The sequence below is a fragment of the Diabrotica virgifera genome, chromosome 3 (genome assembly GCF_917563875.1).
Source record: "Diabrotica virgifera virgifera chromosome 3, PGI_DIABVI_V3a".
Taxonomy (NCBI): Eukaryota; Metazoa; Arthropoda; class Insecta; order Coleoptera; family Chrysomelidae; genus Diabrotica; species Diabrotica virgifera.
Window position 1 is genome coordinate 253,588,728 of NC_065445.1, and position 20,152 is coordinate 253,608,879.

Below are 20,152 nucleotides of genomic sequence, written 5' to 3' on the forward strand. Positions count from 1 at the left end.
ATAACGCGAGTGTGGGTGTTACCAACTTAACTTTCATTACGTCCTGCGTTTCGTCACTTTAATTTGATGTAATTTTTTAGGTTCTAATTCAATTTGTTTGACGTTTCCTTAATTTGTAATAACTGGTCTTTATCGTGAACTATCGCAGAAATTATATCATTTGTCTTATTTATAAATGAGTTTTATTTCATCAGCTGTTAAATGTAAAGGTTAATTACCGGTTACCACCAACAAGTGATGGGCTAAAAAAGTGCAATATGTTTTTCTATGATTATGTAATTCTGCAATTAAAGTACTCAAAAAACCTAGAGCAATAAATACACCTGAAAAGAGAATGTGTATATGTAATCGATGAATAAGTACATGAAGATACAGAAAAATTAGAAAATAAACTTGGGTCTTTGCGGAATTTTCTTTAGGAGGTAAATAATCAAAAATATATGACTATTAACAACTAGTGTTAGAAATAACGCCAAGCTGAATCAGGTACTACAATATCATACACATAAAAACACACCTATGTAGATCCTTCAGTTTACGTTTTAGCATTGATTGATGAATATACTGGGTTTTAGTATGGTATAACTAGACCCAAACCCAGACATCCAAAGTGAAAGTTATCCTCCAACACCAAATTGTTCTATATGGTCCACATACTGTACAGAAAAAAGTCACACCATTTTGAGCGTCGGGTTTAGGGGAGAGAGAGGGGAGAAATCGGTAAATTCGTAGTTTTTTACGGTGTAACTTTTTACTGAACAATATGTGGACCATATAGAACAATTTGGTGTTAGAGGAAAACTTTTACTTTGGATGTCTGGGTTGGGGCTTTTTTGGACCAATTATACTATACTACCTCCGTAACTTGAAACCGTTCATTTTAGAAGGATTATGCATAGAGCCTTTTTTATTTTAAATTTAATGTAGAACATTTTTGTATACAAGGTTGTTCATGCTAATCCGCATAGTTTTAGAAATATTTACGAAAAACGTAAAAAAACTACGAATTTACCGATTTCTCCCCCCTCTCCCCCCAAATCCGACGCTCAAAATGATGTGACTTTTTTCTGAACATTATGTGGACCATATAGAACAATTTGGTGTTGGAGGATAACTTTCACTTTGGATGTCTGGGTTATGCCATTATTTGGATCAATTGTATCATACTATTTATGATGTATACAGATTTTCAAAACACCAAACAAAATTGAATTAATTGCAAATAAATTGTATAATGTCTACTGGTATTAAAACGTAATCATCATGTAGATAAATCAACTTTTTGGTATACAGTTTAAGAGTTTAATAAAAGGTTTTTAGTGTTTATGTTGGATTTTGAAGTTAGAAAAAACACACTATTTAAAATAATTACGTACAGAGTTTTACTGTTCGGTTTTGTGCACTTCCATTAATTGGTAAATAAGTAGATATGTATATTTCCGGTGATTTCTCGCAAAACATTGGAAATTACTAGAGAATCAAGCAGCAACTTTTTCTATTAAATAAGTACATTTTAAATGTCCCTAACATTTTGAAAATACTTTTTAAATGCCACAAATAGTTTTAATGGAAAAATCACATTAAGTATTTTCATAGTTTTAATATCGGAATGTAAATTTTGGATTATTTCGATAGTCCGTCTCACCTTGACTTGACAGTATACGAAACATAGGCAATGCAGTAGTTCTTATGGGAGTTTTTAACGCGGTGATGCCGATTTTATCGAAAAGAATTTGTAATCTAACATTAAAGAGATTAAATTAAAACTGTTTTAAAACACTAGAAAGTCGTGCTTAGCTTACCTACCTAGAAAGCCGGAATGGATCATTTTGGCCCCACGTTCTTTAATCAATTAAAACTCAGTTTAAAGAAATTAAATCTACTCTATTCATTGTTTAACACATTCGCTGCCTATCAAAAACATTCGTAACACCATACAGTTTGCAGTTTTTGATATTTGCCACGCATTGCCTTGTTACAGCCGCGGCAATAACTGATATTTTGGTCGTTTTTGGATAGTAACAGTGATAGTTGTTGGTAGACCTGGTGTTGCTAGGCGTAGTTCCAGATTTCGGGAGGCAAGGTATCGGGCCCATAATTCTTCACACAGCCGAAGAATAAACTTACAAAGACTGAGTGTATTTCCAGTTATTTCTTTATAAATAATCCATGCATTTATTGCTTCCTAGTAAAGAATATTATAAAACACGTAATACATAGACCATCGTCTTGAAGTTACTTTTGTAGTATAAAGACGCGTTATTTGGTCCTCTACACCCACAAAATTGTATCTTTGTGTTCACTTGTGTTCACCAACAATTTTATCTTTATTACGTAGATGATCAGTACCAGTACAAGGGTAACCATTTACAATAAACATACATAAATATAATTTTACCCATCCGACAGGAATTTGAAATAAAGGCTCGTCGAATTTCCCAGAAAACGATAATAACTTACACAGGGCCGATTTGGCCCCTTTAGACTTCTATGGTAGATTTGTTAGAAAAACCATTTAATAAATTTAGTAATAGCTATTTGTATAACAAGGGAGGAAAGTGCTACTTTTCCTCCCGAGAATGAAGTTTACTGCCCGACGCGTAGCGAAGGGCAGTAATCATTCAAGGGAGGAAAAGGCACTTTACTTCCATGTTATACATATGGTTTTTCCACCTTCCTCAAATAACAAGTCATTTTTTCATTTTTACTGAATTTATTTATGTAACTAACCAACAAAATTTATTAGAACTAAAACTAACAAGTAGGTACAATATAACTGTCAACTGTCAAATATGAGTCAAATTATTAATGTATACATTGTTAAATCAAAATAACAATTTACTGATTTTTACCATTCTGCAAAATATAGGGTGTTTTATAAATAAACGTTAAAATGTATAGATACTTACGTAATAGAAAATAGATATTGTACAGGGCGTCAATAAGTTATATTTCATGAATGAAATACCATGACGTCACTTTTACTTTTCCTCCCTAGGGAGGAAAAATATTTTCCTCCCTAGGGAGGAAAAGTACAACTTTGCTCCCTACAATCAGGTTCGGAAAAGTATACTTTCGGTAGAGGTAGGTGGAAAACAATATTTTTTTGTGCTAAATAAATCTTTGTATCAAAATATTAAAAGTCATAAAATATTAAACTATTACTGCCTCAAATAAAAAACTACAATAACTTCAAATCGCAACAGGGGCCAAATTGGCCCCTCCGACTTTCTAGTGTTAAAAAGGCAATCTACAATTTTAGGATTTATATGCGTTTAAGTTTATTTGATATACTATAGTAATTACGCATATGAATCTTAAAATTGTAGATTGCCTTTAAAAAACAGTTTTAATTTAATCTCTCTACTGTTCGATTACAAATTCTTTTTAATGAAATCGGCCTCACCGCGCTAAAAACTCTCATAAGGACTGCATTGCCTATGTTCCTTATACTGTAAAGTCAAGGTGAGCCTGACTATAGTTGATATTTTATTGAATGGATTTTTATATAACTAAAAAGTCAACTTACCAATTATATATCCCATGGTGACATCGTCTGGTAGGCGTATTCTCTCACCCGTGCTGATAAACCTTCCCTCACTGAAACAAACAACACAAATTATATGGGGCCATACTTGTATGCAGTGTACAAAATAATAAAAAAAAATTATTAGACAAACGTTTGTTGTCCTATTATTGTAGTTCAATTTTACATATCTACACGTAGGTACTACAAATCTGTTCATTAAAAGAATGATTCTGTTTGTCTCTTGTTGAAGGCCCTTTTGTGTTCTACTATGCGTTTGTCAAAAGTTCTGCCAGTTTGACCAATGTAAGTTTTTGGACAGTCACCACAAGTCAGTTTGTATACACCACTCTGTAATTGCTTTCTGTTTTGGCGCTCATTGTTCTTAATATATTTGCTTTAGTTGTTGTTTGCTCTGAACGCTGGTATTGTCCTTTTCTTTTTTAAAAAATCCATACACATAAAAAGAAAGTGATAACATCAGCTTTCAGAACAAACCACAACTTGTTCAGTTAGAGACTTTAAAGTGTAAACGCATATAGACAAGGCAAAAACGGCGGGTTCGTTGGGAAAAATATTCCAATGAGATTTTTTTGCATAATTACATTCGTGAGACATCCCAGAATAAGGTTCAAGAAGTCGCCCAAGTGAAAAGTGGGCTAAATTTTTTTTAACAATTTTTTTTAATCAAATTGCAAAAATCACTATTTTTGGCCCGGACAATTTTTGTGTAGGTTTTTTGGACCATTCTGGATAAAAAAGGTCTCTTATAATTTTTCTCTAAAGTTGATCGTTTCCGAGTTATAAGCAATTTAAGATTGAAAAAAACGAAAAATGGCGATTTTCAAGGCTTAATAACTCTGTTAAAAGTTATTATTATGAAAGTCAGAAAGTGACTAAATCAAAGTTTAATGCCCCCCTACAAGATCCCGAAGAAATTTTTGTCATTATTTTATTACTAAGCTGTTATTTTATATTTATAAACCATATACTAAGCTGTTATAATAATATTGAGCGCCATGCACGTGGTAGCCGGCCGTAAATGCTGAGTGCGAGAGAGATGCCACTCCGGCAGTCCAATTGTGCATCTTACTTGCACTCACATTTACGGCCGGCTACCACGTGCATGGCGCTCAATATTATTACTTAAAAATAACAGCTTAGTAATAAAATATTGACAAAAATTTTTTAGGGATCTTGTAGGGGGGGCATTAAAATTTGATTTAGTCACTTTCTGACTTTCATAATAATAACTTTTAACCGAGTTATTAAGCCTTAAAAATCGCCATTTTTCGTTTTTTTTTTAATTTTAAATTGCTTACAACTCGAAAACGATCAAATTTAGAGAAAAATTATAAGAGACCTTTTTTATCCAGAATGGTCCAAAAAACCTACAAAAAAATTGTTCGGGCCAAAAAATATTGATTTTTGCAATTCGATTAAAAAAAATTGTTAAAAAAAATTTTGCCCACTTTTCACGTGGGCGACTTCTTGAACCTTATTCTGGGATGTCTCACGAATGTAATTATGCAAAAAAATCTCATTGGAATATTTTTCCCAACGAACCCGCCGTTTTCGCATTATCTAATAATAAAATCACATCACTTGAGAAAGGCATACTTCCGAAACAGCTGTAGTGGCATTAACTTGTAACAAATTTTGTATTGACAACAATAGTTTTCAGTGTTTTATTGTTAGATAACAGTATTATCACGTATTATCACGCTTTATATCAATTCAATGTCAACCACGCATTCATAGAAGTATAATTTCCCAAAAAATAACCGTCCCATTGTAGCTAATAAAAAAAATATCAACCAATTTATTATTATAATATCTATATCTACTCTTGTGGCAATATCTTTTTGTAACAGTGCATCGTTATCTCTACAATGCTGCAAATTTACGGACTGTAACGTCGACGGAAGGCGAGGCTGTTACTTTCAAAATGGTCGATTATAATTTTTTAGCTTGTCAGTTGGTAATAACAAATATTTTAGCATAAACATGTACTTCCTTCGGCCATCTTAAACGTTATCTGTGCTTTAAAACTTTAATTCTGACAGGGAGGCTCTACTAAGGATAGGAAATTTGCATAATTTCGTCTGAACGCCGGGGTTTGTCCTAGTTGGGTCAGAGAGAGCAGCATATGTGCCTCCTGATGAGAGACTAATAAGCTTCGAAACCGGTAGAGGTGCTTGCTGCACTCTCTGATTGAACTGAAATAATGATGCGGCTGTAATTTCGTGTTGCAACGAAACTGAAAATGGTTATTCATTTTCAAAGGAAAAGAGTTGTTTTTGTCTTTCGTTTGGCCCCTAAAGGCGATTAAAATCGAGAGTAAATTCAAATCCTAGCAGCCATCCCAAAACTCGCCTAAAATTATATCTTTTCACCCAAAGTTATCAGTTTACCTGCAGTAATTTGATCTTTAATAAATAACATTCCAAATATTCGGTTTTGGTCCTACTAAGTTTTAAACACGAGCGTATCTTCGTTTAAGTTTTAAGTGAAACATACATTTGGCATTTAAACTACTACATTAAGAAATCCACGAGGAAAAATTTCCAGTAGTTGGCTGTATACCATTTATTACAAAAAACCATGAAATCCTTTATAAAAGGTATATTTGATTTTAACAAATACATATACCTTTTATAAAGGATTTCATGGTTTTTCTACTACATTAAGCTTTTTGTTTTTTCTGGCCGGGGACCAAACCATCACCCTACTACACCTCTCGCAGTGAAGACTCAGTGAGGACAGTAGAGACTGAGGGTACGAACATGCCGAAGATACATGGATGAGCGCGGTGTAGGTCGCGATCGCGGTCGAGGTTTACATCGGTGAGGGGCAGAACATACCGAAGATACCTTCCTTTCAGTGTTCTTTGCAGTTTCCATATAACCAAAATTTATCGCACCCTGATTACAGCAAGAAATGAATAAATACACCAGCCGTATCTCCGGCGAATGTCACGTGGTTAAAAAACCACCAATAAACTTTAATTTGCCACGCGACCACTAGCTTGATCGTGATGTAAAACAAACTATTTTGTTTTGGCATCGACATCGCTGTAAACCGCGATAATAGGTCGCGAGGGTGAACGAGTGACACATCCTTAGTATGTGCGATCTCGTAAGAAAATGAAGGTCTGTTTTGACATCGATGTAGCGAGCGCGGTCGCGACCTACACCGCGCACATCCATGTATCTTCGGCATGTTCGTACCCTAAAGCTTTGGGCCTTTTATTACATGGTCAGGTCATATTTTATTTAATGTTTTGATTGATCAACTAATTTCTTCCCTTTTTCCTAGAAGCCGTTTGTTTTACAGAGATCGTACTGCAGTAATTGGTTTATTCTACATCTTCCAAGAACGATTATATACCTCCCCGAGACTCTTTCCCAGCATCTGTATCAGTTTTATACTAAGTAATTTCTGGTAAATCCAGGGCTTTTACTTTAAAGAGAGAGGTCTAACCTTCTTATATCAATAGTAAGTATACAGCTGAATGACATATCGGCTTTTTCTATTTTTATTTTTAAGGGTCACTCTGTCAGACACGGAAATGTGTTCATACAGTATGATCCTCTGGAGTGCGTCAGCTAAGGAGCATTCCTTAAGCCAAGCGTCCACAGACCCACATCGTACGCAACGGATTTTAGTTTGCCTTACAATGATTGCCGATAATGCGATCCGTACGATGCGGATCAGTGGACGCGGTTACATAAGTTTCTGTACAAGGCAAACTAAAATCCGTTGCGAACGATGCGTCCGATGCGGGTCTGTGGACGCTTGCCTTAGGTAACATTTTTCCCTGTACAATATATGCTTTGGAAACGATGATGTTAGACTCTATAGATAGATAAAACTCGTATGTCTTATGCTTTGAATGAGGTTTCTTTTGTCATACAATTTCACTCTTTTTAATTGCATAGTGTCTATAGTCGTTTCTAGTGTTCGCGATAATCATAACAATTTTATCTTGTTAACGGCTGCACGAAAAAAGATCATCGTTCTTTAAAAAGGCAAGCGTCCACAGGTCCGCATCGGATTAATTTTTCATACTGTTAATGTTTCATACAAAGCTGTTACAATTTGGTTTAAATGGAAAATAGTAACTACATCAGTAAAAGTTTCTTTTAAGATTAATAATTAAAGTTGCCTTTCTGAAATCGGTAAAATATTTTCTGTGTTTTTAAACAGTTTGTCCAAACTGTCCTTGTGTACTTGTAACACACTTTGAATGAGTAATAATTTTAAAATGAGTAATATTTATGATATTTTAATCCCCATAATCAACTTATCATGCGCTGTAATATTTTTACCTGAATATACCTATATATAAAATAAAAGTTAAAACTGAGTTTACTTGTTTCATTACGAAGAAGATCATCATCAAATGCAAATTAGTCGTAGATTAGCTCCCACTGTCCCACTGGGCCAAGCGAAATTCCGAACAGAGTGCGTGGGGTGCGTCCACTGGTCAGCATTTCGAATGATTCATCGGCACGCATCGCAACAGTTGCCTCTCGAAGCAACCCTTCGGCATTACCGATGATGCGATCCGTACGATGCGGATCAGTGGACGCAGTTACATAAGTTTTTGTACAAGGCAAACTAAAATCCGTTGCGTACGATGCGTGCGATGCGGGTCTGTGGAAGCTTGCCTTAAATGTTAAATTATACAGGCAGATTTTTAAGTTACGAAATATTGTTTAATATTATCAACACATTCATATTGATTGTGTATGTGTGTATATACACATACACTGTCCTGCAATTTTTTGTAATGCTGTAAGTCACCCTGAAGTACGGATAAAAAATTATAAAAAATATCGACGTATGGAATTCCAGGTACAACCACGAACTCTACTCATGAGAGATGTTGTAATATGTAATATCTGTTGTAATATTTTCATTAGTTTGTCCTCTTTTACAATGTTAAGTATGTACTCTCTTAGCCCGACCGCACATCAAAGAAACATGAAACGTAAATTACGTTTCATGGAAATAAACCACTGCTAAACAAATATACGTCCGGCCATTTATGAAACTCTCCGAAAATAAAAATGTGTCATGAGCATGAATCACACTCGTTTCATTGGTAGGCGGACTTTGAGATTTATTTAGCAGTGTTTTAGTTTCATGAAACATGTTTTTCGTTTCATGCTTCATGTTTTTCGTTTCATGTTTCTTTGGTGTGCGGCTTGGCTTATAGTCAATAAATCATACATAAACGTCGCTGTTTCATCTTCACTTTTTCAATCACCTACGTAGTCAACAAGGCTTCTTTTTGGTCACTGAATTACGAAATCCGAACTCTATACGATCTATAAATTCTTCACATATCCCAAATGCCTTGATGAATAATTTTTAGATAAAGTTTCAGTTTTAATAACAACTTATTACTCCATTGTAGAGTGCCACAAATGTAGCCATGGCTTTGATATACATATTTTCGCTAGCATTCATTTGATTAAACTTGTCATTTTCGATACCTCCGTCACGTCGCGTGTCTAGTAACTCCATCAATTTCTCTAGTTAACGCATTATTCACTTTTATCGATGTAATTATAGGTGTATTGGAACACATGCACTGTATTGGAATTATTGTTTCACAATGCTGTGAGCCACCCTGTAAGAATGCTGGCACGTACCTACTCATTTTGCCACAAGACCCGCGGGCGATCGAGCAAAGTAATAAGTAGGCTGCATGTGCAGTTTTACCTACAGATCAATAAAGTCGGTGCTTACGGATGTATTCGAATTAAACTGTATTTACCTTGTAGGGCTTCGAGCTTACTTATTATTTTTCTTTTTAATTTTAGTTGGCGAACTATATTATTTGTAACGATAAAAGTGAATTCTAAAATAAATCCGGTAATTCATATTGTGTACAATTTTCATCGAGCTGTTATTTGTATTTATTTTGCAAGGTTTGTTTCTGCCAGACTACTATTTTTTAAGTTATTATAATCGAGTGTATTTTAATCCAGTGCCATTGTACCTCAGGTTTACAGCGGTCCATAGACGCTCAATACCTGCTGCTCATAAATACCAGTATTAAGATTACAAAAACTCCGCCTGCAGTTTTGTTTGGTGTGATCGAGTAGCTCACAGAACTGTTGCCGGTCCCAAGCCCGGATAAAGGAGGAGGGGGTCTACAGCCAGGTTAGCACCCTACTGATAGACGTTAAAACCATAGCTCATAGAAACAGGATTATGCCTCGGAACAGGAATGATTTCATTACGACGACCAACGCGAGAAAAAGGACAACGAATTTATGGAAAAAGAAAAATATACTTCGCATCGGTACTTGGAATGTAAAGTCTCTAAACACAAGAGAGCAGGAAATCACAAAAGAGCTTGTAGAAAAAAATATACACATATGTGCACTACAAGAGATAAAAGAAAAAAGGAAAGGGTCAAATTATGCTGGATGACTATCTGATGATTTACAGTGGTGTTGCAAAGGATACAAGAGCCAAGGAAGGAGTCGCACTGCTAGTTCACAGAAAATTTGTACACCAAGTACAAGAGTGCCGATATATCTCCGAAAGAATAGTTAGTGTAAAAGTCAAACTGGAAGTCAAGCCTCTGAACGTGATAGCGATCTATGCACCTGAGAACAACAGGGATGCCACCATAAGAGAAAACTTCTATGAACACCTTCAGACTGTAATAAGCGAGATCCCAAATGATGAATATATAATCATTATGGGTGACTTTAATGCCCGTGTTGGCAATGACACAGTTCCGGGAATAAAACAACGATATAATGAAAATATCAGAAATGAAAACGGAGACCTTCTGACGGACCTCTGCAGCATAAATGAAATACGAATTAACAATACATTTTTCCCTCACAAAGAACAATACAAATACACTTTTGAAAACACTAGAGGACAAAGATCTATGATAGACTATATTCTGTCGAATAGAGAGTTACACCCGTCTCTAATCTTGGATGTAAGAGCACTAACATCAGCAGAAATAGGAAGCGATCATAAATTGGTATTGTGCAAAATCAGAATGAAAACACATCTATGTGATAACAAAACAGCAGAATACACCACCAAGATTAAAGTCGAAAGCTTACAGGACGACTCCACCAGATACCTATTCCAAAAAAGACTAACGGAAAAAATCATGTATATCACAGCAACATGTATATCACAGAAAGTGACGGAGTCGAAGAAAGCTGGGCAAAAATTAAGTCTAATATCTTAGCCTCGGCCAAGGAAGTTCTTGGTGAAAGAAACATTAATAAAAATAAATCGCTTCCAAGACGAAGAACTCCACGGTTTTGTACAGAAGTGAAGGAAAAATGTAAAGAGAAGAAAAAAGCCTACCTAAAATACATGTCAACTAAAACACAAGAGGCATACGATAATTATAAGACCATAAGAAACGAAACACATTCAGTAGTAAGAAGAATAAAAAACGATCACTGGGAACGTTTTTCGAAAGAAATGGAACATGATTTTTATGGTCTCCAAAAGGAAATATGGCGCTTTATAAGAGGTCAAAGAATGGAGGTAAAGGAACTAATAGAACCAAAACACATAGAAAAGGATACATGGATTGACTATCTAAAAAAGCTTTATGCAGAGGAAGAACAAATAATGCTAGAACCGGAATCACCAGAAATTAGCACAGATGAAGATGTTAATATAAGTGCACAGGAAGTACGAAAAACACTCGAAAAGCTAAAGAACAGAAAAGCTGCAAGTAAGGATGGAATACCAAACGAACTACTGAAATATTGTGGAGCAGCAATGACAGAACAATTAACAACATTAATTAACAAAATCATAAAACACGGTAAAATACCGGAAGAATGGAGAACGAGCGAACTAATCCTACTATTCAAAAAAGGAGATAAAAAGCAGCCAGAGAACTACAGAGGTATCAACTTGTTAAATACTACCCTAAAACTTACAACTAAAATCTTACAAGACATAATGAATCAGAGGATAAGTTTAGCAGATGAACAACAGGGTTTTCGTACTGGAAGATCGTGTACAGATGCAATATTCGTCATAAAGCAAATTACTGAGAAATCACTAGAGTATAATAGACCAGCATTTCTATGTCTGATTGACTTAAAGAAAGCATTTGACAGAGTAAGACTCAGGGATGTAATCCACCTTCTGTATAATAGAGAAATCCCTCTAGATATCATAAAAACTATTGAGAACATCTACCAAAATAACAAGATGGAAGTCAGAATAGATGGACAACTTACAGAACCTGTAGATATAGGCAGCGGAATAAGACAGGGAGACTCATTGAGTCCTCTGCTTTTCAATTTAATCATGGATGAAATTATCAAAAACGTCAACAAAGGAAGAGGATATAGAATGGGAAACAAAGAAGTAAAAATACTCTGCTACGCAGACGACGCAATATTGATAGCCCAAGATGAAGATAGTCTGCAAAGATTAGTCCACAGATTTAACATAAGAGCAAAAGAATTCAATATGACAATTTCATCTCAAAAAACTAAAACTTTAGTAATCAGTAAAGAACCAATCAGATGCAAAATAGAAATTGATGGTATCAGTATTGAACAAGTAATGGAAGTAAAATACCTTGGAATTACATTGTCAAGTTACGGAGACCTAGACAAAGAAGTGAGAAATCAAGTACAAAAAGCAAATAGATTGGCAGGATGCCTTAATAACACTATATGGCGAAACCGACATATTAACACTGAGATGAAGTCAAGAATTTATAAAGCCAGTGTAAGACCAATAATGACATATGCATCAGAAACAAGACCCGATACAGCCACAACACAAAGACTACTGGAAACGGCAGAGATGAGAGTACTGAGAAGAATTACAGGAAATACACTGAGAGATCGAAAGAGGAACGAAGATATTAGAAGACAATGTAACGTACAGTGTATAAACGAATGGACACTAAATAGAAAAAAAGAATGGAACAACCACATAACCAGAATGGGGGAGACACGTGTGGTCAAAATACCACGAGATAAATCACCAATCGGCAGAAGAAGTATCGGCCGACCGCGCAAAAGATGGAGCGACAACCTTCCATAGAGGTATCAATCCGCCAATGAACAAGCAGAATTGCTTATAAAGAGGAAGAAGAAGAAGAAGATTACAAAAGTACAAAAATATTAAGATTAAGAGTACAAAAGTACCTACAGGTTATGCACACTTGCATGGAGGCAGACTCCATACATTCCATAATTGAAATGTCCTCATAGTAAAGGAGTCAACAAAGTATACAACATTTTGAGTTTTAGCACAGTTACCAATAATAAGGAAACAAAACCAAAGAATCTTAAGTTGAGCTAGTCATCATAATCAATGGCGTTACAACTCTTTATGAGTCTGTGCCGCGATTACTATGGTGCCACTATTTTCCATTGTCTAACTTACATTTTCTCCACCCTTTTCAGTCCTTCCTACAGACCTTCTCCCATTTGGTCTTTCCCAAAACACATTGTTATAGGGCCATTGTCTTATTGCCATTGTATTACTACTTAAGCTTATCACATTTCCTGCCGGTATTAGTCTACTGGCCTTTATAATATCTCACTAGGTTTTCCTTTCCGAAGAAAGATTCTAACTGGTTGTTGTGTTTGCGCCTCCATTCGTTTATCAAACTATCTCTGCAAAAACCATTATATTACTAAATTACTAAAGGGATTTTACGTTCCCAAACCAACAATTTGTTTACTTCTTTTTTTCATGTTTCATTTCCATACGCATACGCGACTGTTGGTCGTATTATGGTTTGATACATCTGGAATTTTGATCTCATTAAATGTTGCATTGCGAAGAAAGATCTGATTCCCGCCAGTATTCGCGTTTCAACTTTTCGTTCTATTTTGTTAAATACTTTAACCACTTCAAAGTTATCATGGTTTATAGTAATATTTTGCTTATTCGTCGTCGTTCTTGTTGTGAGCGAAGTACTGTATAAGTACTTCATATTTAGTTTTGTCTTCATATACTTTTAGAGCGACATTCAATGCAGCTTCTTCAAAGCTCGAGAAAATATCCCGAACTTCTCATGCTGATCATGCTACAGCATCTACGTCATCGGCAACAGCGATGTTTGCGATCTTTGCTCCCCGATCAACTATGTCCAGTTTGTTTTCGGATCTTCTTGTCTCAGTCCTGAATTTACGCAGAATGCATTATTTGATGGTTTCCTTTTTCTTCTAACTTGTGTAAAGGGGTAACTTGCACAAACTTTGTCTGATATTAAATATTTGATCAATTACCGATCTTCCAGATCTAAAGCCACATTGGTAGTCACTAACTATTTCTTCGGCGTATGAGAGTAATTTTACTGTCTGTTGAGCTGACAAAAAATGACAAAAGAAGACTACCCAAGTAGCAATTTTTCGACGCATTGGTTGTCAGTACAAACAAATGCACTGTGTACAACGATGCCCAAGAGCATTTTCAGTTGTTTCTGCCAACGTCCCCTACCCCGACTGACATTACGATGTTACAACGTTAAGTAATACCTTTAGTTTTAGTTATGCGGGCAACTAATTTATTACCATTGTGACAACTACTATCACAGTTCAGTTTTTTCAACAATCGCAACGACTTAAAAATGTTATAATGCTAAACTAATTTACGCAATGGCCGACTCTGTAGTTGAGTAGTTGTCTGTCACGTCACAACCTTAGGTGTTATTCTAGAGGTGTGACACGTTTGCGGCAACTTCCAGAGGAGAAAAAGAATTTACTTTATAACCTTATTTTTTCTTATTATTATATATTTTATTTTGATGGAAATTTTCGATTTATTTAACAACCTGTTTATTTGTTTTTTTAATAGCTGGTTTCCATTCCATTGTTTTATCAGTAGATTTGAGATTTGATAACCTTAATCTTTATAACAGCTTTGGTAGACAGTGTTGCCAGGTCAGTTTTTACTCTTTCAGTAGTTTTGTTTTCACAAAAGCAGTAGATTCTTTTTAGGCCATATAAATACAGTAATACAGTGATATGCACATCCGTCCTAAATGTCCCAAGAGGAATTCCACAAAATTTGAAACCTCATTATTCCAAACCACCAACTGGTAATTACCATTTTTTAGCTAAAATCTACTAAATCAAAAACTGAAATATACTTAATGATTTTTGGGATATATTTGGGATTTTTTATAATAAAAACAACAGCTAACTTAAGGGGATAGGCGCAAAATGTCGTCTGTTAAAATGTTCAATGTATTTTAAATGTTTTCATTTTTTGCGAATCCTTAGAAAACTAATAAGTATTTTTAAAAAATTTTAACGCAGAAAGAAAGATTACGTTATTACCGAGGACCAAAAGTTCCTGAAAACTTCTATAATGTTTATTTTAGTAAGTTACAGGGGCGAAAAAAGAAAAAATTTAGTGTGACTTTTAATTCCAAATATCTCATTCAAAAGAAACGTTTTGATTTTTCTAAATAATGCAGTCTTTCATTCTGCGTTTAAATTTTTCAAAAATACTTATTATATAGTTTCCTCATGATTCGAAAAAATGGATCAAATTCTGTTGAAATATACCAAAAATCTACGAAAAAATATTGCCTACTAGAATTTTTTAAAAAATATCAAAAATCTATCAAAAAAGTAGAAATCTACTAAATGTGGCAACGCTGTTAAGGAGAATGATACACTTTTGACACTGGTCACATGACCTCTGTCACCCAATAAGAGGGTGCGTTCTAAAATAGTTTTGATAGTCGGCGCGGCCGGGTTTGGTTGGCAAGTTGTCTTATCCGTCTAAGGTTGGTAATAAGGTATTTTTTAGTAATATTGTTTAATGCGCCATTTTGGTTTTACTTGAGATTTTTGGGATGTAAAGAAAATATAAAACACAGAATATAAAAAATGCAGGCATTTTCTGATACCTTTAAAAGCACCATAAATACATTAAATTTATACAGAATGTCTTTAACATAAATTTTGACTTTTATATTAAAATTTGATTTTTTAAATTTGCATATTTTTTGTCAAAAATGTCATAAAAAAGGAGCGCGTGTGTTTTTTAAAGGTGAAATATCCATATTTGACGGTAATCTGAGATGCGTTTATAAATTTCACATCAGGTAATAAGTCCTTTATGTATTTATATAAATTTAAATACCCAATACGATGTCAAAACAGTTTACTTTTTGGTATTCGCATTCACCATACAAGTGTTAAAAATATAGGTAAAAAAACATAACTAGTTGACTCCTTGAGCAACCATTGCACGCGCAGGTGCTTTTTATAGTCGCTTCAGTTGTCTTATGCAACGCTTACGAAACGATTTTGCTTAAACAGGAGGTTGCCTAGGCAACGTCAAGACAACACAAAAATCGTCCACCAAATCAGTGCAGAATAGGGTCGTCTTCTAGGCAATAACAACGTTGTAAGAAAACGTTGCCACGCGGTAGACAACGTTGTCGCGTCGACAAATTGCTACTTGGGTAGCATTCACGTACCTAGTTTTGCATTTAGTTTTTGGAACAATTCCAAAGTAAATGCATACTCAGTTCATTTCGCAGTAAAATCAGCTTGAACTTTTTCGATATTTTCTTCGTTTTTAATGGATTAGTCTTTTATTGCATACCTACTGAATTTTCAATTTTCGTTAACTTCGCTGTATTACGTATACCTATAAGTTTATTTACGGTTAATAAACTCATATTAAAGTCCGAAAACTAGTTACGGATTTTTTGATCGCCCAGCTAATTACACGATAATGGGCCGCCACTGAGACTGGTCCATTAAATTCTGCATCGAATACATAATTGCGGAGATTGCATACACGTGTGCTGGGCATGTTAGGAAGAAGTCGACGAAAATGAAAAGCGATAGAGAAAAAGCGAAGGAGATGCACTCTTCGGAACAAAAAGAGATGGATGGAAGTGCAAGAACCAACAGCAGGTGGCAATCGACGTTCCAAACCACTAGCTCCGTCATTATATAGAAATTGACAACAAGCGTGAAATACAGAGCGATTCGATTTGGACATAACAGCTAAGCATGGCGAATTCTGGTTAGAAAGGGTTTTTAGTTTTGTGAATTTATTATACCCTTTTAAGGGGAATAAAAGAAAGATTAATTTTTGACGGATTAATGATACTTTTGAACCCATTTTCATATATCAGAGCACACAGCTGAGATAAAATGAATCATTTAATTGCTGATGGTACAACAAATATTTCAAATGGGAGGGTCTTGCATAAACTCCCTATGTATAGCAAATACGTAATTTAGAGTGTACAAAATCATAGGCGTAACCAGGGGGGGTTTTGGGGGTTGTAACCCCCCCATTGGGATGTACTTTGAGCTCTATACGCTTAACACCATAGCCCTCAGAGACCTTCCAGTAGTTGTAATCCCCCTTTTCAGGTAGTTGTAACCCCCCCCCCCCTTAGGATCATCCTGGTTACGCCTATGTACAAAATCATCATTTTTCTGTACTGTACAACAAGAGGTATTTACAAAGAGGTTGACAAGGTGTAGATATGAGATCATATTATACCTTCTGTATACAGAATAAATCACGGCCTCTTATATGGATTAATACAACAAAATAGTGACAAATCTCGCAACTCGCAAGTTTAAGCAAATTTGTAAAATGGTCGAAAACGTCATTTTCTCGTAACACGCACTGCTGTTAACGTTTGTCGTTTTTGATTTTTTTTTTCAATGTGATTTATAAAAATATAGAGCGTCAGAAAAATATAGCAGTAATTTCTTAACCAATAGACAAAAGAAACACTTTTTTATATTTTAAAGTTCACAAAACAAGAAGCAGGACCAAAGTTGATATATTTAATGGAAATAATTGATTTTGCATAATTAGGTATTTACAAACTATTTATAATGGTAGGGGAGCCCTAGCGGGGATTTTTGCAGTTACTCGAGATCGTCAGATTATCATATGGGAAGAAACCTGGTGCCCTGCAGATGTACCTCTACCATATATTGGCTCTTAACACAGGGGAGTTCGTTAAGGGAGGCCCGAAAAAAATCTATCCTTAAAAATACTCAAAATTGTCAGAGGGCCCAGTTTTTCAGTGACTGGTTAAAATTTTGGTTAGCTAACCTAGTTTAAATTTTAACCAATATTTACACCCTCCTAGCGTTTTCAGTGCTTTAAACGAGATTAAAAAAATCTCGGTTAGCTAACCACTTTTTTTCTCATGTTGGCTGCAGTAATTGTAATTGCGCATGTGCAATTCGAGAAATTATGATAAATTTGACAGCATAATACCTATAAACAATTTCATAACCAAATTAAAAAATTATTTAAATCTTCATTTGATTCATAATATCTGCCTCGGTTTTATAACATAAGAGACTATTTACAATTACTGGGACGATTTAGACTTTTTTTGTCGATTTCGCTTGTCAAAGACCACGATGGTATCGCTATTAGGAACAGATTGGCCAGGAAATAAGAAGTTCAACTGTTTGGTAAATAATTATTTTGCTGTAGAGACAATTGTATAATTATCTTTTTAAAATATTACTAATAGGAATCATGCATTAAATCCTGTTACAGTAGGTATGTGTAAACATGTCTGTTACAGTTATGATATCTTTAAATAATATATTTCCTTATAACTCCTTTCCATATAATAACGATATAATAATAATATGTAATAATTTCCTTATAATAACGGGGTAAAAAAAAAAATAGAATATCTCCCGCGATAAAAATAAAATAACATAACCTAACTAATCTCTTCTGTCATGCAATTCTCAAAATAAACAAATTCGACTCTGATGCATTCACTGCACCTATGCGCAAGCGTAACCAAAAAATTCGGAATTAAACCATATAATGGGCATCGGTTAAAATCTTGGTCAACTTAAACGGGTTTAAACGCTAACCTAGTACTGAAAAACTGATTAACCATAAATATTTCGGCGACCGAAAAATAAATAGGTTAACCCATCACTGAAAAACCGGCCCCTTACAAGGTAGGTTAAGGATATGCAAAACAGTGTATGTTTCAAAAATATGACGGTTTGCGCGGGGCGTAAGGAAATGATCGTAACGTTACAAACGTCACATCTTTGTTATTTTATTTTTAAATAATTATTTTACTTTATTTTCTTTAATATTTCATTAGGAATCATTTTCTTCTATTTGTTTTACCTGTTTTCTTCGTTAAAAACTCTTTTATTATCATCTTTTATTATCGTCTTTTATTATCTTCTATTTACTATATCTCTTTTCATCTAAAATCTAAATCATCAATTCAACATACTGCACGTACCCCGTATATTCTTACTCTGTAAATATCTGTCTTAATACGGAACATGCCTACCTTTCTACAGTTCACGCTGTCATTTCAATTCTCAAAATGGTGGTGGTAATCGTATAAAAGGCAATTACAGAGTTGATAATAGCTATATATTTCCAGACTTATTATTCTTTTGGGGTGAGTTTTGTACTCTAAGTTTTTTATAGTCTACTTTTAATTTTTTATAATGATTTTTTTACCTAATCTAGACGTTACTCTCCACGTGTATCAGTATCTTAATTTTAAATATTTCATTTCATCTATTGATTTGCTTTTAGTAATCAAATTATTTAACTATTCCGTCACTATTAATTTTATTTTGTTCCTTTGCCAATAACTACATTTTACGATTATTTGGCAAAGGCTCGTTTTTGGTTTTTCTTCTTGATGACTGATATGTGTCTTTATCTTATAGTTTTTGGGAATATAATCAGCCTTTCTCCCTCCGGGAGCCTCCAGCATCAAACCATCCACACCGGTGATGGAACTACGGCGATACAACAACGAGGACCATGTCATCTGAACTGCAACCACATCACCAAGACTGCAACGACCAACATCGGTAGGCCTGGTGGAATACAGCATTTAGAAGCACAGCGCCAGTTGCAGAAACAGCAGTACCATTCGACATCAAGAAGTTACCATCGAACCAACACCGCAAGCCATGCATAAGTATAATACAGAATTGTTATATTTTGGCAACAATTTGAATATATCTGTTAATGCATTTAATAAGTCACGTTTTTATTATATCAACAATAAACATGATTAGTTAAAAATACTGTTTTGTTTGCTTCATTCCGAATTTTCATAGTTCATTTCGAAGATTAGGACAAGACGAACACACACATGGGAGAGACTGAGCTAAGCTAAGGGTGTAGCGATGGCTATCTTGGATGATTGAGGTAATATTTTCGAATATTATTTTTTATTTCAATTCGCTGGGGTAGTCTATCGCCTTTTTTCGTTTAAAAATTTAACACTATAATGTACCGTTTGTTGTGGATCTCGGTATCTCCCCGTATTCCTCTTCGTTTTGAGTGCGCTGCACCTTTTTATGAAGCACATATCAGTTCGGTTCGGAACCGATATTTATCGGCTGTACGGCTCATAGCGAAAGCGAATGATTGGTTCGGCAATGACAGTTCACTAGAGCGAACGCGACGGGAAACAGTTGTTACATAAAATACAAGTAACAACCTAACATACGGACATCGTCGCAATTAAGGTAAATGTTTAATGGAAACAAACCTGCTAATGGCATAAATAAGTACCATATATCTTGTAGTATTTATGTTTGTTGATCAGCTGTGCTGATTTGTGCTTTG

At 34.8% G+C, this 20,152-nt stretch overlaps 1 protein-coding gene across 1 annotated transcript in view; it reads right to left on the reverse strand.

Annotated features, from left to right (window-relative positions):
- LOC126882394 (fringe glycosyltransferase) overlaps positions 1–20,152 on the reverse strand; it is a 620,335-nt gene that overhangs the window by 32,320 nt on the left and 567,863 nt on the right. The window contains exon 7 of the mRNA XM_050647309.1: positions 3,530–3,600. Within this exon, the coding sequence (XP_050503266.1) occupies positions 3,530–3,600 (71 nt within the window). The remainder of the gene's footprint in view (positions 1–3,529; positions 3,601–20,152) is intronic.